Raw genomic sequence first — 27,298 nt, 5'->3', positions numbered from 1 at the left:
TAGCCTTGATGTCCAAGGCCAGAATGATGATTTCTCCTTGCTCTGGGGCATTGTCAATTACTTCTTTTATCTGAAGCAGCACATCCTGGGTTGAAAGATGGGCCCGGAATCCGTACATAGAATGCGGGGAATGTCATTGTCATCTAGATAGTTTTGCAGCCGGCTAGTAATAATACAGACTGGGATACATAGCGCAAAAAATTTCACAGGGACAAGCAGAACACAGGATGAGCGGATTGGATTGGATTGGAACACAGGACGAGCGGACTGCTTGTCCCTGTGAAATTTTTTGCGCTATGTATCCCAGTCTGAATGCATCCCACCAACACGCCCAAACTTCTTCCCTGCTATAGTAATAATACGTTATACCGAGGCAGGAGGTTCTCGATTTGTAGTTTTTTGCCTGGCATAGGTATCGTCGTCACCTCTGCGTGCTTCCACTCGGGGGGGGGGGGGGAAGCGTGCCGCGTTGCCAATGGTCGTTTAGGAATTCCGTGAGTTCTCGTACGGCGGTGTCGTTGAGGTTCCTGATAAGAGATTACGTGATTCTGTCAGTCCCGGCTGCTGTGTTGCGAGTGCTGCTGCGAATGGCAGCACAGACTTCGTCCGCCGTTATCGGTCGGTCGAGGATGTCGTTTGGGTCACCTTTACACATCGCTCGAGAGGCAGGCGGATGATAATCACCAAAGCACTTGCACTGGACTTGAGCAAGCAACTCGTCATCTGTGCCGTCAATGCATGTATGAGCATGTATGTATGCATGTATGTATGGCCTCAATGCATGTAACTCGTCATCTGTGCCCTCATGCATGTATGAGGCGCGTGATTGATTTGTTTGTTACATTTTTTGTTCGAGTAGGGTCGATCAAAGCTTGTAGAACGTGCCACGTGCGGGCCGTACCCAGTGAGCCTCGAAGTGAGTCGCTGAATTGGCCCCAATTTGTCCGCGCCAGTTGTGCAGCATACTGCTCAGCCTGGGCGGGGAGAGCTGCGATCTTGAGCTTGAGACGTCGGTTGTGTTTGGGCCTTCCATCTGTGGATTAGGCTTCTTCTGGCTTCCCATAGGTGCAGGAGATGGCCGTCCACTTCCAGGAGTCGAGATGTTCTCTTAACAATGGTGGTACAATGGTACCGATGCTCTTTAAGTTGATCGCACCAGTCGGTAAGGTTGCTAATTGAGTGCTCGCTATCGCGGCGGAAGGCGTCCAAGTTTGTGATGCAAGATTGTCCAATGGAGCGGCTCAGCGCACTCTCTGTAATTTGTGTGCGAAGAATGCAGTGGTCGCTACCCGAGGATTCCTGCAAGTTGTCTCAATTATAGTTTGCGCTGCCACGGGCGAAGGTGAGATCGGGGCAAGTGTCCCTGTATACACTATTGCCGATCCGGGTAGGGGTTGCGGGGTCCGTAAGCTGTTCGAGTTGCAATTTTTCAGTTGCAGCAGCTAGTTATTTGCCTTTGACATCCGAGCGGTTGTGTCCTCAGCGTTCGTCGAGAGCATTGAAGTTCCCAAGGGGTATGAGTTCCTTTCCCTGGGCCAATTTACTGGCACCTTGGACGAGAGCATGGAAGTCGGTAGCTTTCCGCTTCGGAGGGCTGTATACATTGACGATGATGGTGCTTCGCTTCTTGATATTCTTTTTGCGCTTGAGAAGTAGCTCCACTATCACATGGTCGATGTTGATGTCTGGGATGTTGTCGAGGCCAATTGCAGTTAGAGCTTTGTTTACCAGGACGGCCGTGCTACCTTTTGTCGGGTTATCGTAGGACTCGTAGCCTGGGAGTGTGGGTGATGTGCCTGGTTCCTGCAGCGCTATGACATCTGGTTGCGCAAAGTGTGTGTTAATGTATTGTTGGAGGAGGCCGCGCTTTCTGCGGAAGCCGCGGCAGTTCCATTGCCAGATTTCTGAAGGTTCGACGGTGGGTGGGGTTGTGCTGTCCATGGTTAACTTGTGGTGTGGGGAAGTAGGGGTGTCAAGGCGTCCATTTGCGAGGCCGATGTGGGAGCGAGGGTGAGGTCAGCGAGTGTCGACCCCGGTGTGAGTTCGGGGCCAAGTGACTTCAGGCTTAGTCTGAGAGGGACGTGATCTGCCGTGGTGTGGGAACTGAGGGCGGCCCTCTTTCTTCGTATAGTGCCGCCTGTTTCGGCAATTTGGGCCTGTAGGTGTGTCTCGACGGAATGGAGGCGGACTCCGAACTGTGTGAGGTGTTGCGTGAAAACGGAACTGAAGTGTTGGGAGAGTTGCTGGGAGAGCGCAGATAGCATCTTCTTCGCGAATTTCTTCCCGTGTGACTGCGGAGTCCGCCGGTGTGAGAATCGAGTGCGGCATTATAGGGTTTGCTTGCCTGTTGGGGGTGGTTTGTGAGGGGCGTTCGGTGAGGTCAGGTGGTGACCTGAAACGCGCCATTAGGTCGCGGAGTTGATCTTTGTGCTTAGCCTGTCGTGCCCTGACGGCAGCCAGCTCCTGTTTGAGCTTTAAATTTTAAGGTGTTCGTAGACAGGAGATCGAGTGTTCGGCGGAGTGATGGGTGTCGCCCCTACTACTGACCAGCTCACCTTGGTATCGGTGCCGACTGAGGGTGGTGGAATTGTGCTTCTCGGCAGATTTGCTGTAGGCCTGCTGGTACTGTTGGTGAGTAGGCTGTTGCTGCTGCCCATTGGCCTTCTGGTCCTGGTTCTGCGGCTGTTGCTGCTCGCCAGGTCATGCAGGGAGTAGGAGAGGGAAAGACTGCGACCGCGGGCAGTGGCGTAGCCAGAAATTTCGTTCGGGGGGGGGGGGGCGCTCATGTTGCAGCTCGGCCTCCTCCTTAAGGCCGATCCACACGACGGACCGAATTGCTCTTTTGGACCGCGGTCCGCGCATCACGTGATAGGACGTCACCAGTTCGTGCGTACCGCCGTTGGCCCGCGCAAGAGCGCAGCCCTCGCGGTCCAACAAATCGCCGAGGCTTTTCCCGCTTCAGTTGTGGTGGCGGACCGCATGCAAACCGCAGCGATTTCGGCGTAGCCAACGAATGTTGTCCGGCAATAGTGTGTCTTCAGCCAAATCCAATCTAGTTTTCGGCTCAGCAAAAGCCAGTCAAGCCAGTCGTTTCATGTCCGCCGTTCCGCCTACACGTGCGTGAAGCAGATATATTTTTTAAGCCCCGTGTCCTCTTGGAGTGACGAGGAGGTTCGTCATTTTGTATCCCTCGTTGAGCAGTTCCCGGCTTTGTGGGACTGGAGCCGGAATGATAACAACGATAACACTCTGGCCGAAAGTGTAGCTGGTTGGTCTGCTCTGCCGTCTGCTATGGCGGTCCGCCGTGTGGATGTGCTCTGCGCCGGACCGCGGCGGGCCGTGACGTCGCATCACGTGACCGATTGGCCCGCGGACTTGGTCCGTCGTGTGGATCGGCCTTTCAGAGGAAGCTTTAGCTCGGGTGCTGCTATATAAATACATGTAGAAGGGGAATTCGTTTCCCCCGCAACAACTGCACCAAATTTGACGATGTTTGTTGAATTATAAGAAAAACATAAATGCTAGTGACTGTTGGTTTCGAATTTTTGATTTAGGCGGTCCATTCTTTATTAAAAATTGGCCAAAATCGCAAATTTTCAGAAAACGGAACTATCAAGTTTAAACCTCAGTAACTCAGCAATGAAAAATGATATCACAATTCTGTGGATTGCATCTAATTGTATATCTACAGCGGACAAAATAAATATATTAAACATGAATCTAAAAAAATTGTATTATGGAAATACGGCTTTTGCAGAACCCTTGTACAAAACGTAACCAATTCACGTAAGTTACAAATTGACATATCAAATTTGTCCGCTTTGATTTTATAATAGTTGCCGTTTACAGAACTGAGATATCCGTTCTTGGTGCATAGCTATTTTTTGTAAACGTCGTGCTTCTATTTTTTCGATATTTCACATTTCTCAAAATACTTTACACAATATTCAGGCCGTAAATCGAAACTCCGTTTCCAAGAGACAGTACAATTTACCTTCTCTCTCAAGTTCAACAAATTTCATTAAAAGCGATTAGCAGGATTATCTCAGAAAAGCGTTTCTGCGTTCTACGTGTATTTGAATAGGCCGCGTCGGATTGGGCCCGAGCTAAAGCTTCCTCTTAAAGGGAAGCTGAAACACTTTTCGAAAAAAATGAGTTCTCTGCGGCATTCTACAGTTTTGAGTCCCCTGAACACGAATATCTGGTTAAAAAAGGGCGGAAACGAACGCAAGCGGCTGTTTTTTCATGAAAACGCGCACCAGCGCCTCAGGGTATCGCGCGAACGCCGCTGTTGCCCGTGATTGGTCGGAGCCGCTGTGACGTCAATGGCGGCAGTCGCCGGTCGGCGCCGCCGTTTCAGAGCGTAGCCAGCGTAGCATGCTGTTCTGTTCTGGCTTCATAGCTGAGTTGCAAGCATTATGGAACGTTCTCGCTGTCTCGGACAGCTTGTATTTTCGCCGTACATGTTAGAACCGACAGCCGATACGGAAAACGATGGCGGCAACGGCGATGTTGAGTGTGCCAAAAGCGAGAGCGATGTGTGCACCTTCTCGCGCGTTGGAAATCTTAGCTGTTACGTATGCTTTTTTTTCATGTAGCTGCACGTTCCAATGATGGGAGAAAAAATGCGCTAAAGTGTCACTCGGAACTTGCTGCTGGAAGAATGCCGAAGCACTAACTTCTCATTATATTGTAAACACGGGTACAATTCCGCGATGTCAAGCACCTTGCCGCTGCTTGTCTAAAGTCCCGCGGTTTTCTGAGCGTTGATACACGAACGGGAACATAAGTGCCGCGTTTCAAAGCGCGCACATGCAGTGCTGCGAGGTACAGTCATGGAAGTTGCTTATCATACACATCCAGATCGAGATGGCCAGGGAGATTATATGTAGAGTATTCAGAATATGGTTCGACGACTTTGCGATTGTGGCTCGATCAAGAATCGGTATGCGCGCTCCATGCTCGTGTTGTCGTAAAGATATTAGGCAGTTTTAGCACCGCCGTGTGGTAAACATGATAACTGCAACCGTACGTCGAATGTCACTAGGCAAGCCTATACTCCATTTCATACCTCAGGTGCAACGCTGTGGAAGCTACGCACGAAGTCCGGTTACCAAAATTTATTACTGCGCGCGTTTCCGTCTATGGTTCGCAGCGTGCCAGCGGCGTTTCCTCGCGCGAGCATGCACGTGAAGCTGCCGCGACGGGCTGCAATTAAAGAATGCCGAATAGAAAATTGGTTTAAAAGAACGTGTTAGCAGCCGTATAAGTACACGGATTGTTTCTATGGGTAAATCCTTTTTTTTCATTCATAACTGAGCTTATATATGAAAAGTTTTCCCAAAAATCGGGTCAAGAAACACCGAACTTTTTTCTAAGTGCGAACGCAGCCACCGCAAGAAGTATCTCAAGCCTCCACAGCGTTGCACCTGATGTATGAAACGGAGTATAGCAACGCTAGGAACAACGCCTTTCCGCATTTGTCGTAAGGCTATCCGGCGATCGCGGATATGGTCCGAGCACAGCACAGTTGATTTCTCGGCACGAACTTATCTCTCCTCACCGCACTGCGCTGCAAGCTTCTTGTCCTTCGGGAACCTGTGAAACACCACATCGTCTCTCCCGCGTGTGTTCGCGCAGCCGAATGCTGCACAGAACGAGGGCGTGTTGGGCGCCCTTGGCTGTAGGCACTCACGCAGCACAGAAGGAAAGAACAGTTTACTGAAATCGCAAAAAACGTGAGCGGCGGCGGCGGCAAATCTCTCGTAGCGTCGTTCAGTAAAGCGCAGGACGGAAAGAGGCATGCCAGCGCATGCCAGCACGCCGGTCTGGCAGCTCGGTCCCCGCCAGTGACGTCACTCTCGCCGGTTCTCTCCTCTGGCAACCACCTCACCCGGCGCTCCGGGAAGCGATGGGGGCGTGTCCGTGGGGGTGATTTAGAAAGCGATTTCCGCCCCTTATATTAACAAAATGAAGAAAAAATTTCGGAACCGTAAGTTATTAGGTCTGTTCTTCCCAATCCCAGCAATTCATGGAAATTGAAAACCATTTCAGCTTCCCTTTAAACAATTTGTCGAGGGATCAAATACATGAATAATAACTGCATTACCATTGCCAAAGATGCCGCGAACGAATTCTTGAACGCTACGCACTGTCCAAACAAGTAAAATATGTATTTTTTCATGAAAGAATATTTTCGTATGTGCCAAAAATTGTGCCCAAAGTAACTGATATCAATGCTTCCATGTTTTTTGTCTATTTAATAATTAAATAAAATATCACACGAACTTTAGAACTATATCAGTTCGAAATCAGGAAAGCAGTGCATGCAGCTGATATGAAAAATAAAAAGGCCATGAAATGAACAAGTTGAGGACAAATATGTTAATGAAATTTTGTCATTCAAGAACCGTGTTTACATTCTTGTATATATGCAATGACCAGTGAAAAATCTCCACGACGCTGTCATTTGTTCCAATGTATTACGCTGGAGCAGCTGTCACCGGTAGTGAATCATGAGTAATTGCACCGAAATTATAGTCGCAACAGAGAGCACCTATAAAAAGCAGGAGTTCTGCAAGCTATACGAGGGCGAGTCAAACGAATGTGAGCCAATGCGAATATATGACAAGCGGGGTACTTTATTTAAAAGCAGACTCCATGAGCATTTAGACGTTTGTCCCATTGACTAACGAGTCGTGTGATTCCCGTCTCTTGAAACTCCTTAGGTTGCTGCTTCAAAACGTCTAGCTGTGACTGACTCTTTCACGTCATCGTCCGGCACGAATCTGGTTCCGTTGAGCTGTTTTTCGGTTGCCCCAAAATGTGGAAGCCGCAAAGAAACAAGTCTGAGCTGTATGGCGGATGTTGCAGCGTTTGCCACTTGAACTTTGCTAGTTTCGTATTAACCACATCAGCGCGACGTGGGGACGGGCATTGTCGTGGAACAAGATGACCCAATTCGTCAATTTTCCACGTAGTTTGTTCTTGATTGCGACACGCAGTGGTGCCGGCGTTTCACAATATCGGAAACAACTGATAGTATCTCAATAGTGAGCAAATTTTATCAGTAATGGCCCCTGACGATCGAAAAAACGTCAACAACACCTTTCCGGCGAAAATGGCGGCCTTTGCGTTCTTTGGCCGTGGTAAATTCGAATGTTTCCGCTGTAAGCTTTGCCGTCGTGCGTCAGGCTCGTAGTGGTAGCACCATGGTTCGCCCCCGATCACAACAGCAAACAAGAAGTAGTCATCCTCATTGTGATACCCGATCAGATGAGTCAAAGCAGCGCCAAACCTCTCCGTCTTCTGGCGGTGGATCAAAATCTTGGGCATCCATTGCGCACACAAGAGCCGATAACCGAGTTGCTCATGAATTATGGCGTGAACCGAGCCGTGACTGATTTTCACACGCTCTACCAGTTCCTCGATGCTTATCCTCCATTTTTTTCTCATCAGCTCATCAACCTTTGGAATTGTGTGGGATGTGATTGCACGATGGCTTTGGCCCTGTCTTGGAATGTCTTTGCAACTTTCCCATCGTTCTTTGAAACGTTTGCTCCAACGCTTCACAGTGGCCAATGAAATGTAATGTTCAACGTACACGGCAGCCATACGGCGATTAATTTCTTTTTGGGAAATGCCTTCAGCTGTCAACAACTTCACCACACCATGCTGTTCAGCTTTTGGGGTGTCCATTCTGTCACGCAACCATGTTTAAGCCAGCGTATGAGAGCATTACAGAACATTTATCCTCACACATGCGTACCACTTTTGTAAATGAGAGATACCGCTCTGCTACGCGCATGCCTCGCAGATAATGAACCAAACAAATATTGCACAGGTTGGTAGGCCTACTTTCATTTGACTCGCACTCGTACATTACAAATGCGAAGATACACCTTGATATAGGGCAAAAAGTGGCACTGGAAACAAAGTTCACTGCACGTATACACGAAACCTCGCAAGAAGATGTTTAAATATAAGTGTAAGTCTCCAATAAATCTACGCATCTAAGAAAAAGTCGCTGTATACAATGCGTCAAATAAGACAAATAAACATGTTGCGCAATCACAGATTCACAGAATCAAGTCAAGTCAAGTCAATTTATTTCAGCATTTCTTTTGTACAAACAGAAGAATTGTGAACAGAAATGTTTACAATCCTAGATTCCACCCCAATTCCATCCACTTCCCCCGATGCATCGCGCGCGACGGAAGGCGGCGCGCTTGCTCCCCGCTTTTCTCCTTTGCGCGCGCATGACTGAGCCACCATCGTCGGCTCAGTCACCCCCCCCCCCCTACGCTTTCACTCGCACATACAGCATGCGGCGCGCGGTCACGATGTTATCACTATTGGACTTTATACGAAAGATGAAGGCGACGGCGACAGCAGGAATGCGCCTGGAGTGTCCATATAATTGCTATCGCAATAATATAATAAGAGTATCCGGCAACTGGAGCGTCCCGTGGCTCATTACTTTCCACAAAAGAAGAAGTAACAAAATCGAACTTTCACCATGCGACATTTCGCTGCGCCGCAACAATGTATTTTTTGTCCTGTGGGGCGGGGGCACCGAAATGAAAAAAAACGCGCAGGAAAGTATGTTGGCCACAATCGAATGCCTACTTTGGGCACCTAATGTAGATACCGAAAGAATATCGAAGAAAACCTGAGACGCTTGGTCCACCGAGAACCATACGCATACTGCTGGGTATACTACACTGGCGAGACAAGGCTTTCCGTGGAGGTTGCGCTCAAGCGAACGCGGTGCAATTCGTCGAATCCCCACAGTGATGGCGGTGAGCGACGGTATTTTCTTCTCGTCTGCTAGCCAGAAAGTGTCCAAAACTCTGTCAGGCGGAAATCCACTCGGCCAGAGAACACCGAACGTGCACCGAAGTGCGCCGCGCGGTGATCGAGGCCACGCGAGAAAAACGTATGCGTTCTGGCTGGCTCTGGCCGGCTCTGGCCGCCCGCGGGTATGGTAGCAAGAACAAAAAAAGAAAAAAAATGAAGAGGCTTAATGTGTCCTCGCGAATAAAAGTCAAAGCAGAAAAAATAATTAAGAACGCAGTTTGCTTGGCTGGCTTTAGTGTTTTGACATGGATGTTTTGGCGTTGGTTAAAAAAAATGTTTCTTTTTAAGGGGCATGGCAGCACAAATGAACCACAACAACGCTTCGTCTCACTGAACCTCGCTGCGTGCTTTGTCAACTTGTCTGCTAGTGTGTTGATTTGACTTGTCTCGTTGTATGTTCGGATGTAAGACTTTAGAAAAGTCAATGGATCTTTGGCGTCAAATGTTTATACAACATTAAACCCACAAAGTTCCGCAGTTAAAAATATAAAGCTCCACTTTGGAAATGTCAATGCACTTTTCACATCAAGAGTTTATGAGATTTATACCCATAAATTTTCGGAATTGACATCCATGCGCTGCATAGATTCCGCGGCCTCAGCGAGATGCCGCGGCGAGCACGCTCACCATCAAAACGCCCCTGAAACTTTGTGGTCGGATGGGGCTGCTTGGCGTTATGTGACTCTCGGTGCATGGGCGTTGCCACGAAATCCAACCCGAGTTCGCTATATCTTCGCTGTTAAATGTCTTTTCGAGCGTCAAGAAGACATTCTAGACAAAATCCAGAATGACTTCCGGCGCCGGGGGTTGCTTAAGTCGGCGGTGCACGGACAGCACGAAAACATTTCGGGAGGTGGGGAGGGGCTGAAGTTCCATAAGCGCCCCCCCCCCCCCTTGCCTGGCTACGCCCCTGACCGCGAACGAGAATGGCTGCGCGAAGTCTCCCCCTCTTTGCTGAGCCATCTCGCTTCGGACTGGGCGGGCTGCGCTGGGTGTTGCACCCCCGGGGCTGGGTGGGTGCAGCGAGGCGGGAGGGTGGCCGTGGCCGCAGGGCTTTCAGTCTCTGCGAGCACTCCTTGGCGCCCGTAGGGTGGCCATCCCCACACAATTTGCATTTGGAAGCACAGGGGTGACCGTCCACAGGGTCGAGAGTACCGCACTGCCGACACACTTGAGCGTTCGGCGTAGGGCACACGTCCGATCGGTGTCCCGGTTGTAAGCTGACTTGGCAGGATTGCCGCGTCGGCTTGTATGGGTGGCAGGCTACCACGCCCCCCCCCCCCCCCCCATTTAGTAGCAGATTTGGTAGCACCAAGCATCTGTGCACTGCCACCCCTTGCGTGCGCACGTGGAGGTTGGCAGCGAGTTCCCCTGGAGTGGTGCCGGGGTCTATCCCGTGGATGACTCCACGCACCGTGTCTTCGGGGGCCGCCACGCAAGTGTTCAACTCGTGGGTCTTCCCTCCCAAAGTGTGGGTGGTAACCCGGCGAATAATTTGGGTGGTGTCAACGTATCGCAAGCTAGCAATAAATTATAAAGAGAGTTTTAGAATAGGGGCGCCAAACGTTTTGGGGCCCCAAAGAAATAGCGTCGAAGCTACTGCGCATGTGCGAGACGCAAACTGCGTTTGGGTTTTGCGTTGGGAACGCTATTTCACCGATTTAGCCGGAGCCCAAATAGCGGCCCCAAAAGCTTTGCGTCAGCAAACATGGCGGGACCTATCGAAGCGACGGCTCTAACCTAGCTAGCACCAAACTGGGTTCGATTCGTGGTAACGCGTGAAGTTTGCAAGCTAGGAGAAGTGACTGCGGTTATCGCTTTCTGTCAACTAGCGTGGGTTATGAAGATTGATTCATTAGACGCCGCTGCTTCCGAATTCGATTGTGGATTTTATGGCTCGTAGGCCTCACACGGCTAAGCTTGGCTGGTAAAGGCTCGTAAAGTTGGTTTGCTCAAAACTAAGCGCAACTAATTGTTTGCTGCTTACAGAATAACCTCTAAATTGTAATTAAACGTGATTACACGGAAGTCAAAATTACTATTCCTATCCTAAAATGGTATAGTTGATTTAATTATTTGTAATAGCTTTTCTTTGACGCCGTAGTGGCGCTGTCAGCGCAAGACGCTATCCGCAAATGCAACTCCTGCGTGCCCCAACGATAACACCCGCAAAGCTGTTTGGGGCCCCAAACTATTGGGGGCCCCTATTCTAAAACTATCTAATGTACGAACCGGGGCGTGTGCGGATGATCAAGTGGTCACCCGTGCAATGTTGTTGAGAATTGCCCGCCACCACAACGGCACGAAGACGGCAAGAAGTGCAGCGGTGGCGTAAAGGTAGAACACCCGCCTCGCGTGCAAGAGGTCCGTGGTTCGAATCCCGGTGCCGGCAATTTTCCACCGGATTAAAAAAAAAAATCCGCGTGTTGATAACATTGCATAAACAGGCCTGGAGTGTGGCCTCATCCCGGTGACCAGAACCGGTAAGGCACTCCCTCACCAGAGCAGGATTGGCCTCCCTGGTGCAGTACTTGGCCACAACCTCCTATATGAACAACACAATCAAACCCCGGCCCTCAGTCCCCAGCAGCTGTGATGCAACTGACCACGGCGGCGGTCAGACCTGCGATGCAGCAGAGGGTGCTAAGAATCACTGGCTACGGACAGCCCGCCATTGGAATATGAACCTGGCAACGTTTAACGCTAGAACGTTATCTAGTGAGGCGAGTCTAGCAGTGCTATTGGAGGAATTAGAGGGCAGTAAATGGGATATCATAGGGCTCAGTGAAGTTAGGAGGCCAAAAGAAGCATATACAGTGCTAAAAAGCGGACACGTCCTGTGCTACCGGGGCTTAGCAGAGAGAAGAGAACTAGGCGTCGGATTCCTGATTAATAAGAATATAGCTGGTAACATACAGGAATTCTATAGCATTAACGAGAGGGTGGCAGGTCTTGTTGTGAAACTTAATAAGAGATACAAAATGAAGATTGTACAGGTATACGCCCCTACATCGAGTCATGATGACCAGGAAGTCGAAAGCTTCTATGAAGACGTGGAATCGGCGATGGGTAGAGTGAAAACTAAATACACCATACTAATGGGCGACTTTAATGCCAAGGTAGGCAAGAAGCAGGCTGGAGACAAGGCAGTGGGGGAATATGGCATAGGCACTAGGAATAGCAGGGGAGAGTTATTAGTAGAGTTTGTGGAACAGAATAATATGAGGATAATGAATACCTTCTTCCGCAAGCGGGATAGCCGAAAGTGGACGTGGAGGAGCCCGAACGGTGAGACTAGAAATGAAATAGACTTCATACTCTGCGCTAACCCTGGCATCATACAAGATGTGGACGTGCTCGGCAAGGTGCGCTGCAGTGACCACAGGATGGTAAGAACTCGAATTAGCCTAGACCTGAGAAGGGAGCGGAAGAAACTGGTACATAAGAAGCCGATCAATGAGTTAGCGGTAACAGGAAAAATAGAGGAATTCCAGATCAAGCTACAGAACAGGTATTCGGCTTTAACTCAAGAAGAGGACTGTAATGTTGAAGCAATGAACGACAATCTTGTGGGCATCATTAAGGAGTGTGCAATGGAAGTCGGTGGTAACTCCGTTAGGCAGGATACCAGTAAACTATCGCAGGAGACGAAAGATCTGATCAAGAAACGCCAATGTATGAAAGCCTCTAACCCTACAGCTAGAATAGAACTGGCAGAACTTTCGAAGTTAATCAACAAGCGTAAGACAGCTGACATAAGGAAGTATAATATGGATAGAATTGAACATGCTCTCAGGAACGGAGCAAGCCTAAAAACAGTGAAGAAGAAATTAGGAATTGGCAAGGATCAGATGTATGCGTTAAGAGACAAAGCCAGCAATATCATTACTAATATGGATGAGATAGTTCAAGTGGCTGAGGAGTTCTATAGAGATTCATACAGTACCAGTGGCACCCATGACGATAATGAAAGAGAACATAGTCTAGAGCAATTCGAAATCCCACAGGTAACGCCGGAAGAAGTAAAGAAAGCCTTGGGAGATAGGCAAAGGGGGAAGGCAGCTGGGGAGGATCAGGTAACAGCAGATTTGTTGAAGGATGGTGGGCAGATTGTTCTAGAGAAACTGGCCACCCTGTATACGCAATGCCTCATAACGTCGAGCGTACCGGAATCTTGGAAAAACGCTAACATAATCCTAATCCATAAGAAAGGGGACGCCAAAGACTTGAAAAATTATAGACCGATCAGCTTGCTGTCTGTTGCCTACAAAATATTTACTAAGGTAATCGCAAATAGAATCAGGAGCACCTTAGACTTCTGTCAACCAAAGGACCAGGCAGGATTCCGTAAAGGCTACTCAACAATAGACCATATTCACACTATCAATCAGGTTATAGAGAAATGTGCGGAATATAACCAACCCTTATATATAGCTTTCATTGATTACGAGAAAGCATTTGATTCTGTCGAAACCTCAGCAGTCATGGAGGCATTACGGAATCAGGGTGTAGGCGAGCCGTATGTAAAAATACTGAAAGATATCTATAGCGGCTCCACAGCCACCGTAGTCCTCCATAAAGAAAGCAACAAAATCCCAATAAAGAAAGGCGTCAGGCAGGGAGATACGATCTCTCCAATGCTATTCACAGCGTGTTTACAGGAGGTATTCAGAGACCTGGATTGGGAAGAAATGGGGATAAAGTTAATGGAGAATACCTTAGTAACTTACGATTCGCTGATGATATTGCCTTGCTTAGTAACTCAGGGGACCAACTGCAATGCATGCTCACTGACCTCGAGAGGCAAAGCAGAAGAGTGGGTCTAAAATTAATCTGCAGAAAACTAAAGTAATGTTTAACAGTCTCGGAAGAGAACAGCAATTTACAATAGGCAGCGAGGCACTGGAAGTCGTAAGGGAATACATCTACTTAGGGCAGGTAGTGATTGCGGATCCGGATCATGAGACGGAAATAATCAGAAGAATAAGAATGGGCTGGGGTGCGTTTGGCAGGCATTCTCAGATAATGAACAGCAGGTTGCCATTATCCCTCAAGAGAAAAGTGCATAATAGCTGTGTCTTACCAGTACTCACCTACGGGGCAGAAACCTGGAGGCTTACGAAAAGGGTTCTACTCAAATTGAGGACGACACAACGAGCTATGGAAAGAAGAATGATAGGTGTAACGTTAAGGGATAAGAAAAGAGCAGATTGGGTGAGGGAACAAACGCGAGTTAATGACATCTTAGTTGAAATCAAGAAAAAGAAATGGGCATGGGCAGGACATGTAATGAGGAGGGAAGATAACCGTTGGTCATTAAGGGTTACGGACTGGATTCCAAGGGAAGGGAAGCGTAGCAGGGGACGGCAGAAAGTTAGGTGGGCGGATGAGATTAAGAAGTTTGCAGGGACGGCATGGCTACAATTAGTACATGACCGGGGTTGTTGGAGAAATATGGGAGAGGCCTTTGCCCTGCAGTGGGCGTAACCAGGCTGATGATGATGATGATGACAACGGCACGGCATATCTGGTGTGTCGTTAAGTTTCGAATAGCCAGACCCTTTTTCGGCCTCAGGATGATTTTCAGGTCTGTGCGTGGGAGCGGCGGCAACTTCCGGCCGCGGCTCCTTCTCGTGTGGCGTAGCGCATGTCGCGCCTGCCGCGGTTGCGTCCTTCGCCGAGGCAACCCCGGCGGCGGCGTGCTTGCAGGTCCTGCTGTCTGCATGGTTAGCGCCCGAGCTTGGTCGTGCTTTTTCTGGCGTTGACGACGGGAAATCGCCAGTTTCCAAGTCACGTCGGTATCAGTAGTCGGCCATGGTGGTGCAGATTAGGTGCGCTGAAGCATAGAGTTTCCTACAAGAATTACTAGAGGGAACTCTGGCGCTAGTGTCTACGGGAGCTGCAATGGCAGCGGTTGTCCCAGCATGGGAATTATGGCAAGTACATGGATTTCCCTAAACTTCGTTCTTTTGGTTTCAAACGGCTTTGTGACTTTGTAAACTCGTCATTTTCAACAGTATATTGCGCAATAAATAATTGAATAAACATCATTAAAATTACCCGACGGCAGGATTCGAACACAGGGACTCCAGCACAGAAGCCTAATGTTGAAACCATTAAGCTACGGACGCATTCATCGACAAGCGAATGAAACGCCCTTATGAATTTATCGCGGGCATGCCAGTGCCTTGAAACGCTTGGCGCGTTTCGATTTGGCCACCTGGACAAGCTCAATCGTTGCAATTAATAGCAATTGTACGCGTTCCCGGCGTCTTCTGCACTTCGAAGAATATAGATTGCGCCGAAATATACGACAATAAGGTTTATATAGCGTAATACACAAAGCCAAAAGAACGTTTGAATCCACAAGCACGAAGATCAGACAAATCCATGTACTTCCCATCATTCCCATGGTAGGACAACGACTGCAGCGCCAGAGTTCCCTCTAGTAAGTTTGTAGGAAACTCTATGGGCTGAAGCACTGGGACTTCGTCCTCGCTCACCTAGGTGAGCTCGTCGAGGTCGTGAGCGTCCATGGAGATCGGGGGTCGCGGGGGCTAACCTCAGGTTGTAGGAACGTGGAGGTGGTCGTGCCGGCAATTACCGTGATGGGAGCGTCCATATTGGTGATGGAGAGGGCCGCGTCGCCAAGCCCGGTGGCCAGTACTCGTTTACGCAAGCTAGGCCTAGCGAGTCAACGCCCGCTTCGTAACTCCCAATCGACATCGTGAAGGTCAATAATGGAACGCTCGACCGTTGGTCTTAAGGCACTCGAACCGACAACCCAGCGGGAGATATGGACGAACCGGCCATATCTCCAAGTTGAATTCCTATTGACATCGTGAAGGTCGAGAGTCGAACCCACTAAATTTGTGCTAATTAAGGCAAAATTAATTAAAAAGTACTTTATCGAGACACTCGAACCCACCGTGCGAGGCGACCCCTCCAATTTTGGCGCGAGTCGACCCCGTGACATTTGGTGTTAGGGCAGCCATAATTAAGGCACCGTTAATTAAGGGATTCGAACGTACGACATTTGGTGGGAAAAAACAAGTGATAGGAAGTTACAACGCATTCGAATGAAAACGTACGTCACGTAATGAATGTCGCGAGCGTGCAGGCTGTCGCCTTCATCCTCTTTAGCGCACGCTAAAATGACTGCCAACTTTTTCTTCGTAGTGTCCTTGCTTGGTCCAGTGCGCGATAACTCTGCCACAATCGACAGCTACTGATTGGCTAAAACGACGCAGTGTCGCAGCGCAATTAAAAGCGCGCCTCGAAGTGACAACGTGTGGCGCCCTGCAGGCGGTGTCTGCGTGGACGAGCGACGATGCGGCCGAGCTGCTCGAGCAGTACGCGGCCCGTTCGGCGGACGGGCTGCGGCGCCAGCTGGTGGACTACCTGAGCGCGCGGCTGTTCGTGTGCCCCATGCACGCGGCCGCCGCGGCGCACGCCTCCCGTAACGGCTCCGTGTACACGTACGTGTTCGACCAGTGGTCGAGCTCGCGTCCGCCGCTCGGCTGGGCGGGCGTCGGCCACGGCATGGACCTGGTCTACACGTTCGGCCTGCCGCTCCTCCACCCGGAGCACTTCGGCGACCCGGACGCGCGGGCGTCCGAAAATTTGCTCGCCATGATCGCCGCTTTCGCCGAGAAAGGGTCAGTACGTAGAAGTGTCCGTCGCTTGTCGAAAAATTCTCTCTCTGACGTATACCCGCCTAAAATTAGTCAAGATTTGATTTGATTTGGGCGAGTTGGGGCACATTTCGAATAAGTTGCGCTACTTAGGCTACGAGAGAAAATGACGAATAGAGGATAAATAAGACACTACGTAGCGTGTCTTTGAGAGGTTGCCGTGCATTACCTAAGATAGCACTGGCCTCATCGAAGAAAGCTTGTGAGGCGTCTACGGAGCTTAGTGATGGGCAAGAAAGGCCTCTCAGATAAGAGGAAATCTGGGGAAGGATTTCTCGTTCATAACAATTAACATAGCTGGAAAAATCGACGAGTTCTACAGTAATAACGAAACAGATACTAGAAAAGACATAAATTAAAATATCATAATTCATGTCCCAACGTCGACTAATCATAATGAATTTATACTGTCTCAAGGTTCACAGGAAGTGAGGCTTGAGAAGCTGTAAACGGATAACACGAACTGAAATGGATTTGGACAAGGAGAAAATTAGTGATATTCGAAATTATAACGTGAGAAAGACAGAGCAAGCAGTAAAATATGGACGCAGCCTGAAAACAGTGAGCAGGAACCTAGGCATCGAACAAAACAAGGTGTATGCACTGAAAGATAGGCAGGGTAATACCATCAGCAATCTCGAAGATATAGTAAAAGCAGTGGAAGAATTTTATATTGACCTGTACAGTACCCAAAGCAGCCACGATACCTCCATTCAAAGTAGTAATGAACAGGTTACATAGGCTCCTTTTATAACTAGCGATTAATTTAGAAGGCCCTTGCGAGGCATGAAACGGGGGAAACAGGCAGGAGATGGACTACCAGTCGATTTAATGAAACATGATGGAGACATAATGCTTCAAAAACTCGAGGCCCTTTACACGAACTGTCTGTCGACTTCAAGGGTCTCAGAGAACTGGAAGAATGCAAACATTATACTAATCCACGAAAAGGGAGACGTTAAATAATTGGCAAATTATTACTTGCAATATATAAAATATTCACATAGGTTAGATAAAAGCGTAAGTTAGAGAACTGGTGGACCATTAGGGTTACAGAATGGCTGCCAAGAGAAGGGAAGCGCAGTTGAGGACGGCAGAAGACTCGGTGAGAGGATGAAATTAAGAAATTCGTAGACGCTAGCTGTAATCGGTTGGCGCAGGACAGGGATAATTAGTCATCACACGAAGAGGCTTTCGTCCTGCAGTAGACATAAAATAGACTGATGATGAGGATGATGACTCTGTGCTGACCCCGACATTGTTCAGAGTGTCAGGCAGGTAAAAGGGCAGAGAATGCCGGTTAGTGAGGTCTAGCATTATTCTGAGTTAGAAGGAAGAAAGTAGCCGAGCCAGCAGCAGTCATGAGAGGAATTCGGGCTCGCATTCGCGAACGACCATGACGTTTTAGAACAGGAGGATGGCGCAGTGTGCGAGACCTTAACGAAAGGTATTTGAAAGACCGTAATCGAAGTGGAAGGTAAGGGACTAATGCAACAGTGAGCCAAGCTGTTCCGTGTGGCAAAGAATCTAATAAAGAACCAACAGAGGTAACCTTGCCTCCTAAAGTTAGAATTATCCAACTCGAAAGACAGGCCCGAACTGATTGAACTGAGAAAGCTGATCAACAAGAGAAAAATAAGCATCACTTGACATTATAACATCGTAAAAATTGAGAAACACAAAAATGGGAGAAACATAGAAACAGCAAGAAAACTGAAAATGTCAGAACAAGATGCGTGCAGTCAAAGATGAGCCGGGTATTTTCGTAAAGAATTTCAACAAACGTCCGAGAACACCGAAGCACTTTTTACGAGTTGTGAGTGCGAGAACATTGATGTTCAGTTGAACGACGCTGAGCACTACTTCGAGTTATCAGCTCGCGGCCAAGCGAGCGCGTTCAGGCGCGTTTTCATGTGGCCTCGCTGAGGCTGAACGCAGGCGCGAGCTCACAAGGAGCGCACCGACTGCACATATGCCTCCGGGGGTCTATTTACGCCCAAGCCCAGCGCTCGACCGCTGCGCCGCCATGCGCCACTCGCGCGTACCACGCTTCTTGGTACTTTTTTCACTGAAGCGCCACGGCAAGCGCCCTAACTCCCCTAGATTCTTCTAGGTACTTGGGTAGTGACTTGGGGGACTAGAGAGGTGTTCTACGCAGTGTTGCCAGGTTTGGCTATATATAGCCAAATTGGGCTACAGAAAAAAATTTTTGGCGTTGACTTGGGCGAGTTGGCTATATGGCTATATTTGGGCTATACTGGAAATCGGCTACTTCGCTTTGTTTCGGCTATAAGGGGTGCGCTAATCCTCGTCTCAGTAGAGTCACTGGAAAAAATTTCGGAGTACCGCTGAAATAGAGCTGAGGAACAGATACCTACAGCCGAGGAAGGGGGTCCAACGTGGTTCTAGTGTGGAAAAGGAGGTGAAGGGAACGGAAAGAAAAATGTTATATCCATAGCGGTTTCTGCCTGGCTGTCGCTATCTCTATGCACTGTGTAATAACAAATAAATTATCATCTAGCCTTCTGTTCCTTCTAAATCTATTCTGCAGTTCTCCCAAGATCTCTTCACGTTCTGCCCATTCCTCCATTCTCTTTTTCACCGTCTGCATTGCTACTCTGTATATGACTGATGTGATAGTTATTGGCCTGTAGGATTTAATGGTGTCCTTGCTTCTCTTACCTTTGTAAACTAATATCATTCTGCTTGATTTCCAGTCCTGTGGAACATCTCCCCCTACTACTATTTGTTCAATAAGTTGTCGTAATTTTAATTTACTTTTCTGGCCTAATATGCTTATCAATTTCATAGGTATGCCATCAGGTCCTGTCGCTGTTCCCACGGGGACCTTGTGTTCAATTCTGTCCCATTCCTTACTTGTCATCCTTCTGTACTCCTCCTCTAATTATGTCCTGCTGTTGTCATTGTTCGCCATTTCGCTACCCACTGGCTCTGCAAATGTTGCCTCTATTGTTAACCTAATATATTCCTGAGCTTCCTCTCCCTCTACCTTTGTTCCTTCTGGTGTGGTCAGTGAGTGCTGAACCACCTCTGTCTTCTTACTCTGTTGCCTTATGTGTTCCCAAAATTTCTTAGACGCATTTCTCTCTTTTTTTCGTATCTCTAACATCCACTGTACCCCAACTTTTGCTATCTTGGCTTGAATTAATGCCAATGCTTCTCTTTTCATTGCAAGGTAATCCTCGCATTTTGTCTCCACCTCTTCTGGTGTGGCTCCCCTTTTCTTCGCTGATCTGTGTTTTCTGCACGCATCTTTGCGTTGCTCTATGGCCTCCTTAACTTCTCGGTCCCACCAGATTTTCGGTTTATATTTTCCCTGCTTACTTCCTAGTTTCCTAATCTGTCCCTTCTCTAGCTCTCGTTTAAAAATACCTATTAACTCGTCGTATGTCCATGCCCTTTGGGGTTGCTTGGATACCATGCTTTCAATGTTTTTCGCCACTTCTTGTAGCTGCCTGTCATTCAATTTGCTCATACCTTTCCTTTCTTTAGTTTCTACCAGTGGTACTGTCCTTCCAAAACTGATTTTGATAAGTTTGTGATCACTCCCCAGGCGTTTCGTACCTTCCTCATCAATTTCCATACATCCCAACCGTTCATACAGCTTGTGGGACATTAGGCAGTAGTCGATTGTCGAGTGGGTGTTATTTCTTTCCCATGTTATTTTCCCGTCGCATTTAATTTCAGTATTAACTATCACAAAATCATGAGCCTCACAAAAATCTACTAACATCTGCCCTGTTGCATCTGTCGCCCCGTCAAAGTACTCCAAATGTGCATTCATGTCCCCTAGGATGATTATCTCCCGTTTCATAGCTAACTCCCTGATGTCCTTGGCCATACATTTGAAATGTTTTGCATTCTCCTCTTTCGACTCATTCCCCGTTTTCAGATACACAACTCCCAGGATTGTCTCAACATTCCCTACGGTGCCCTTGAGCCACATGTGCTCACTGCAGCTCTCCCTTACGCTTTCCCAGTCCTGTACCTTCACTAGCGCCCCAAGGCCTCCTCCTCTGCGTTCTTTCCTTTTTCTGTTGCACCCAACCCAGGTGCATCCCGCAATGAATGCTGGCTCTTCCTCATCTCTTAAATGGGTTTCGGCAACTCCATATACCTGAAAATTTTCCGTTTGTAACTGTTCTTCTATTTCGTCCCACTTAATGCGATTTCTTCCCCCTGCAAGTTGATGAACCCTACATTTACTGCCTTCTTCTTCCTCTTCCTCCTCCGTGCTCTTGTCCTGCCCCCCCTCTCCTTTCCTTCATATTTTACGTTTTGGCTTGCAGGGTCGCCCTGCGCGCCTGCAAAAAAGCCTGAGCACTACGACCCACCCTCGTTCCTACCTGCCATCCCGCTGGTGTAGTTTAGTGAATGCCATCCGGGCCGAAAGGGGGGAAGTTTTTCCCCCCAATCATTCTGTTCACCTCCACCACATCACACTTGAGGGCTCGCCCCAACTCCCTAATCACTACATTTGCCGCCACTACCTGCTCTTCAATGAAAGGGCCCTGTCCCCTGACCTCTGGGACAGTACACAGGGCAATGTGCACCGCCTCAGAGGTCGCCCTTAATTTCGCCACTCCCTCTTGAATCTGCCTGCCCAGCATTCGCCCCCTATTCTGCAGGACGTCATTCACCCCAGCGTGCAAAATTACCAGGTTTCTTCCCTCTCTGTTCTCATTCAGTTTGCTTTTGGCTGTCTCCGCCACAGCTTCGAATCGAGCCCCCGGCATGCATTCGACCTTCACTCGTCTGTCATACTGCACTGTTATGAGGAGTGCTGTTCGCATTCGCGATACGTTGGAGCTTCCAACGACCCAGACCTTTCTGTCTTCAAGCAAATCTTGCCTCCCTCCTGTCTCTGTAGGCTGGGTCTTCCCTGCCTCCTCGCCTTCCCTGCCTCCTGTCGCCGAGGTTGCCTCCGAGCTGGCAACCTCGGCGCGTAGCAACATGGCGGTGCTCTTGCGGTTCCCGATTTCAATGCATGGGCCCCATAGAGTTTCTCACTACATTACCTAGAGGGAAATCTGGCGCTGCTGCGCTGTGGTATGCATGGGAATGCCGGTATATTGTGGGTTCGGATTGGTATCGTTCTCGTAGAGACAGGATACCTTGAAGACGCGCTTGGCAAGTACCGTTCCGTCTGTCACAATGATTCATTTTCTACTAGAACAGCACGTGAAAAGCTGTTTTAGCTTTACTATTACGCAAAAACAAGTTTTGTTTAACTATGAGAACTCGTTATTGTGTGTACGACTACATGTTACGTAAAAAGTATCAGCGGGCCGCTAAAGTTGGAGGACAGACGACAAGGTCCGCGCTCGCTTTGAAACAGTTGGTCGTCTGTTCTTGCTTTTCTTCGCTTGGTCATGCATCGTGGGTGAGTAAAGATGTAATATGCGTGAATGGAAACATTTTATGAAGATTTTACTTTGAGAACGCGTTATTTGTGTAGCCATATCCACGTTTTAGACGAAGCCTATTACAACACCAGCCAACCCGAGCCTCGCAGACACATATACCGTCATTCCCATGACGGCACGGTGCCCCCTTAAGAAACTCCCATAGACGGTGGCACCAGATGACCCTCTAGGTGTTATAGAGAGAAACTCTATGATGGGCCCTATGGGTAGCTTGTCCTCTAGAGTCAGTATAGTAACTCTATGATTATCGGTGGCCGCTCAGTGTTTCCAGTAAAATCCCGACCTTTGCGGCATAGAGTTTCTCACTACATTACCTAGAGGGAAATCTGGCGCTGCTGCGCTGTGGTATGCATGGGAATGCCGGCATATTGTGGATTCGGATTGGCATCGTTCTTGTAGAAACAGGACGTCTTGAAGACGCGCTCGGCAAATACCGTTCCATCTATCACAATGATTCATTTTCTACTAGAACAGCACGTAAAAAGTTGTTTTAGCTTTATTATTACGCGAAAACATGTTTTGTTTAACTATGAGAACTTGTTATTGTGTGTACGGCTACATGTTACGTATAAAGTATCAGCGGGCCGCTAAAGTTGGAGGACAGACGACAAGGTTCGCGCTCGCTTTGAAACAGTTGGTCGTCTGTTCTTGCTTTTCTTCGCTTGGTCATGCATCGTGGGTGAGTAAACACGTAATATGCTTGAATGGAAACATTTTATGAAGATTTTGCTTTGAGAACGCGTTATTTGCGTAGCCATATGCACGTTTTAGACGAAGCCTCTTATAACACCAGCCAACACGAGCCTCGCAGACACATATACCGTCATTCCCATGACGGCACGGTGCCCCCTTAAGAAACTCCCATAGACGGTGGCGCCAGATTACCCTCTAGGTGTTACAGTGAGAAACTCTATGATTTGCGGTACTCTGAAATTTTTTCCAGTGACTCTACTGAGACGAGGATTAGCGCACCCCTTATAGCCGAAACAAAGCGAAGTAGCCGATTTCCAGTATAGCCCAAATGTAGCCATATAGCCAACTCGCCCAAGTCAACGCCAAAAATTTTTTTCTATAGCCCAATTTGGCTATATATAGCCAAACCTGGCAACACTGCGTAGAACATCTCTCTAGTCCCCCAAGTCACTACCCAAGTACCTAGAAGAATCTAGGGGATTTAGGGCGCTTGCCGTGGCGCTTCAGTGAAAAAAGTACCAAGAAGCGTGGTACGCGCGAGTGGCGCATGGCGGCGCAGCGGTCGAGCGCTGGGCTTGGGCGTAAATAGAAACACGCCTCCGAGGGAGGCGTGCCGTCGCGGCCATAATCTCTCCACCCGCGCGACACCTGGCGCGTGCCAGCTCTGTCGCTCCTGATGGTGGCGTAGCAGGCAATGGCAACTTACCCGCCGACCGATGACAGACGCCGGCTTTTTCGCTCAATAAGCCATTTGACGCCGTCAATGACGCCAACAGGCTCTGCACTGTGCATTACAGCACCCGGAACAGCCGTGTACTCACGAATAGATGAAATTGCGAATAAGAAGCAGAAAACTAGCACGCGCTCCTGGGCAAGTTGGTGCGATATGTACTACTAGCATAAATGCAAAATTCAAGAAGTTAACAACTGTAATTCGTTTTAAGTTTCCACGCTCGCATGTTTGTAACAGTGACCCGATTCAGGCAGCAAAGTGTACGTTTGCGGCTTCATCAACTTTAGGAACGGGCCACCGAAATATTGACCGTATAATTGAATGTAATGAGGCATTATGGGTGTTCTTACTACTGCTTTCCTCTCTGTGTTTCAATTTATGCTGATGATAGTACATGCTAGCTTCACAGCAACAAAGATTATGGCAAAGGCGACACAGTGCGCTCTAAAACTTCCGACTATTTTGCAGCCAACGAACATGTTTTAAATGATATCTCGTACGGGCGATGGCAATCAAAAGATACTGAAGTTCAATCCGCAGCTAAATCCGTCCGGGCGATTTTGATGGACACAGAATTTTTTATAGTTTACGATTTATGGAGAAACTCCGAACATAATACCATTCCTAAATGTATTTCAATATTTCCTGTGCGCCGTTGGCTTCTTACCGTTCTACCTGAAATGTACAGTAATTTGAGTCTACCAGTGCTAATTTATTGAGCGGGAACTTGGAAATAACCGCCAAGGAGCTTGTGAAGCTAAAGACTGCGCAAAGTGCGATGCAACGAGAAATGATACAGGTATTGCTAGAATACAGGAGGATAACGGCGCGGATTAGGCAGCAAATGAGGGTAGCCCATATTCTAGTTCACATAAAGAGTAAGAGTTTGGGAGGTCGTATAATGCGTAGTGCAGGTAGCCGGTGGTTTATTAGAGTTACAGAATGGGTGCCAATGGTAGGAAAGCGCAGTCAAGGGCGGCTAAGAACTAGGGATGAAACTTTGAAATTTGCAGGACCGCGATGAGAGTCAGCTTATGTCAGACAGTAGTAACTGGAAATTGCTGAAAGACGCCTTCGCCCAGACAGTGTCAATAAATTAGACGAATGATAATGATAAAGACAAGTTGGAACTAGGTGCAGGAAATCTATCTCACTAGGGTGGAACGTAACACCCTGGTGTAGTCAAAGTAGGCATAGGTTCCAGAGTGGCAATACTATTGAATAACTTATTTGCAAAAAACGGCTAACAGCTAATACAACTAATTCGCCATGACCACAATGTGACAGTATTCCTAATCAAGATAAACAGGGAACCTGATTTTAGGCATACATGGAGTGGTGTCAAAAGTCCTCAGGTAAGTAGACGACTGCTTGATTTTTTATCAGATTGACGGATTCGCTCAGGCATGGTAAGCATCCTTAAAATCTAGAGAAAAAGTTCGTGCTGGCATAATGTTACGTGACATTGACCAATGCGAGACCGCATATTTTAGATCGCGTACTCTTCAGCCGTCGTGTCAATTCGCGCTTTCATAACTACAATATATGTTTGTGTACGCTGCAAACAATATCTCACGTTTCGTTGTAAATTTGCTCGCAGCGTTCCCGAGTACCCAGCGGGCCCTGTCTGGCCAAAATACTCGGCTGACTCACCAGTATCACTTCGTCTGGCGCACGACAACGTCACTGAAGTATTTGGCTTCGGCTCCGAAAACTGTGATATCTTTCGTCAGTACTTTTGAAGTCGCACTTTCAAAGCCACACCACCTCCACACCGAAGACAAAGTGCGGCATTCTACTCAGCTGAGCCTGTTGGCACACGTAAATGATCGAAGAAATCGCCCAAGACGACAGGACGGAGACGTATGTATTGATCTCTGACTCTCATGGTTTGAACCGATGATATCTGCCGCTTAAAATAAAAAGAAACAAAGGCAAGCCGGTGTATAAACCAAAACTCCTGACTTCATTGGCTCTTTCACTCTCTTGAATAGAATGCTGCGAACAACAGTTCAAAGTCCGCAAAGGGTACTCAGGCTATATGAGCACATTTAGCTGCCTGAAACGGCCTCAGCGTCTTTGCACGAGCTGGTGAGCCAGCGCATTGAACCGTGTTGGGGAGCAGGACGGACAAGGTCACAAGGACGGAAAAATACCGAATTACAGGCAAAAAAAGAAAAGCCGGAGTGGCAGACGTCGCTTCCGCGCCTGGCCGTTGAAGTGCAGGCGAGTCATCTCCGATGCCATTTCTGCACACTAGTGTTGGAAAAAACGAGGCATAGGATGGTACAGTAAGTAAATGATGTTTATTTCTCCCGACTTTCATATAATAAAGTGCACGTGGGGCCGACTTGCCGCCGCCCCAAAGAAACACTGATTAGAGCATAAATTTCGTGTGTACCGCACAGCAGCAGGCAATCGTATTGTTCACTGTAAAGGTGCCGGTTTCGTGCTAGCATTTGAAAAAAAAAAGGAATTTACTCTTGGGGAGCAGTAGTATGGGTTCCTGGGCTAGTCGGTTCATACTGAACAATTTCAGACCACAAGACCTATTGGTAGCGTAGGCCGTAACAGGAGAACGTATGAAAGTGTAGGGGGTTTCAAAATTTCAAAGCACGTGTCTAGCACCACTCCGCTAGCTTTACCGAGCAAAAAAAAATTTTTTTTTCTGCGTGTGAATAGCTCGTTGTCTCTCACTTGTAACGTCAGGTCCAGAGACACTTGCATTTTATCATTCCCTAAGCTTGTTCATTCCTATTTGACGTGCTGAGTAATTTATTCCTAATAACTGAGTCTCGAGGACGGAATTAAGGGGGGGGGGGGCGAGCGAGTAAAATATAAAAGAGAGAGCCAGGATCAAAATTGCGAACAGACAGCAGGTGTCGTACAGAACTGAGGGTTGTGAGCTTATCATTAACTCAAGAGCGTAACAAATCGTGTAGGACGTATCGGGGTACAGCCACAGTGGGAAACATGAAACGTCTTGCGCGTCCTGGAGAGGGCGCGCCATAGTGTACAGAAATGAGAGGATGACTGGGATAAATAAATAAGCTCCCTACTGGTGGCATCCCCGCGCCGCTCGATCCCGCCGTACTCTCCCGTGCTATGCTAGCTTGCCTCAATCTCAATGCGCTTGCGCTGCCTATGCAGACGGACACGTTCCTCCATGCTGCCCGAGTCTCTTAACTCCATTTCTGTAGGACTCTAGGTGTCGAACGCAGGATGGGCATAGCAGAGAAAGCGTTAAATGTCTGCAACGAATTGCACAGTTATAGGCCGCATAAGTTCTGATGAGCATTACTGTGAGTTTAATGAAAGTTTGAGGGGGCGCATCAGAACTCTCTCGAACGCAATTACTCCCGCTGGGATCTACAAACATTCTGCCGAGCTATGCCTCTGTGAAGACTGCGTGCGAAGCTGAATTGAGCTACGATTATGCCATGCGCGGCGCTTCAACGGTGGCATCTGCGCACGCGACACATGTATGAACGCGTATTGGTTTCTTTCCTTTACACAACGATACCAAAGCAAAGCGCACGAAATCCATTCGCGCATTACAAAGCTGGCGTGATTAACTTATGATACACATTGTGGGGTTACTACGGTGTAATGAAGGTTGCAATCGGGCTCGCCGTCTATTCCTAGTGGGCCCGCCGTGGTCAAAGGTGGTGAGCATTAATTGGCATCTCTCTGCCTTGCATCCCGAGTAGCTTCACGATGTCTCTGGACCCTGCGTATTCAACGCGGTACCGCCATTACAGAGCAAGCGTGAAATTTCTGCAAAAAAAATTGCACAGTTGTGGACCTCATAACTTTTTATAAGCACAGGTTTGTGTTTGATGGTTTGTTTTTACTGTGGCTGAGTGAGCCTT

The 27,298-nt window shown here is 48.3% G+C and overlaps 1 protein-coding gene across 1 annotated transcript in view; it reads left to right on the top strand.

Annotated features, from left to right (window-relative positions):
- Positions 1-25,395, top strand: part of LOC135899638 (acetylcholinesterase-like) — a 215,346-nt gene extending 189,951 nt beyond the window's left edge. Inside the window, exons 6-7 of the mRNA XM_065428944.1 lie at positions 16,165-16,517; positions 25,027-25,395. Of these exons, the coding sequence (XP_065285016.1) occupies positions 16,165-16,517; positions 25,027-25,168 (495 nt within the window). The 3' untranslated portion in view covers positions 25,169-25,395. The remainder of the gene's footprint in view (positions 1-16,164; positions 16,518-25,026) is intronic.
- The last annotated feature ends 1,903 nt before the right edge of the window (positions 25,396-27,298 follow it).

Source organism: Dermacentor albipictus, unplaced genomic scaffold (genome assembly GCF_038994185.2).
Source record: "Dermacentor albipictus isolate Rhodes 1998 colony unplaced genomic scaffold, USDA_Dalb.pri_finalv2 scaffold_16, whole genome shotgun sequence".
Lineage (NCBI taxonomy): Eukaryota > Metazoa > Arthropoda > Arachnida > Ixodida > Ixodidae > Dermacentor > Dermacentor albipictus.
Note: the sequence above shows the minus strand (reverse complement) of the source record. Positions and strands in the feature narration are given on the sequence as shown.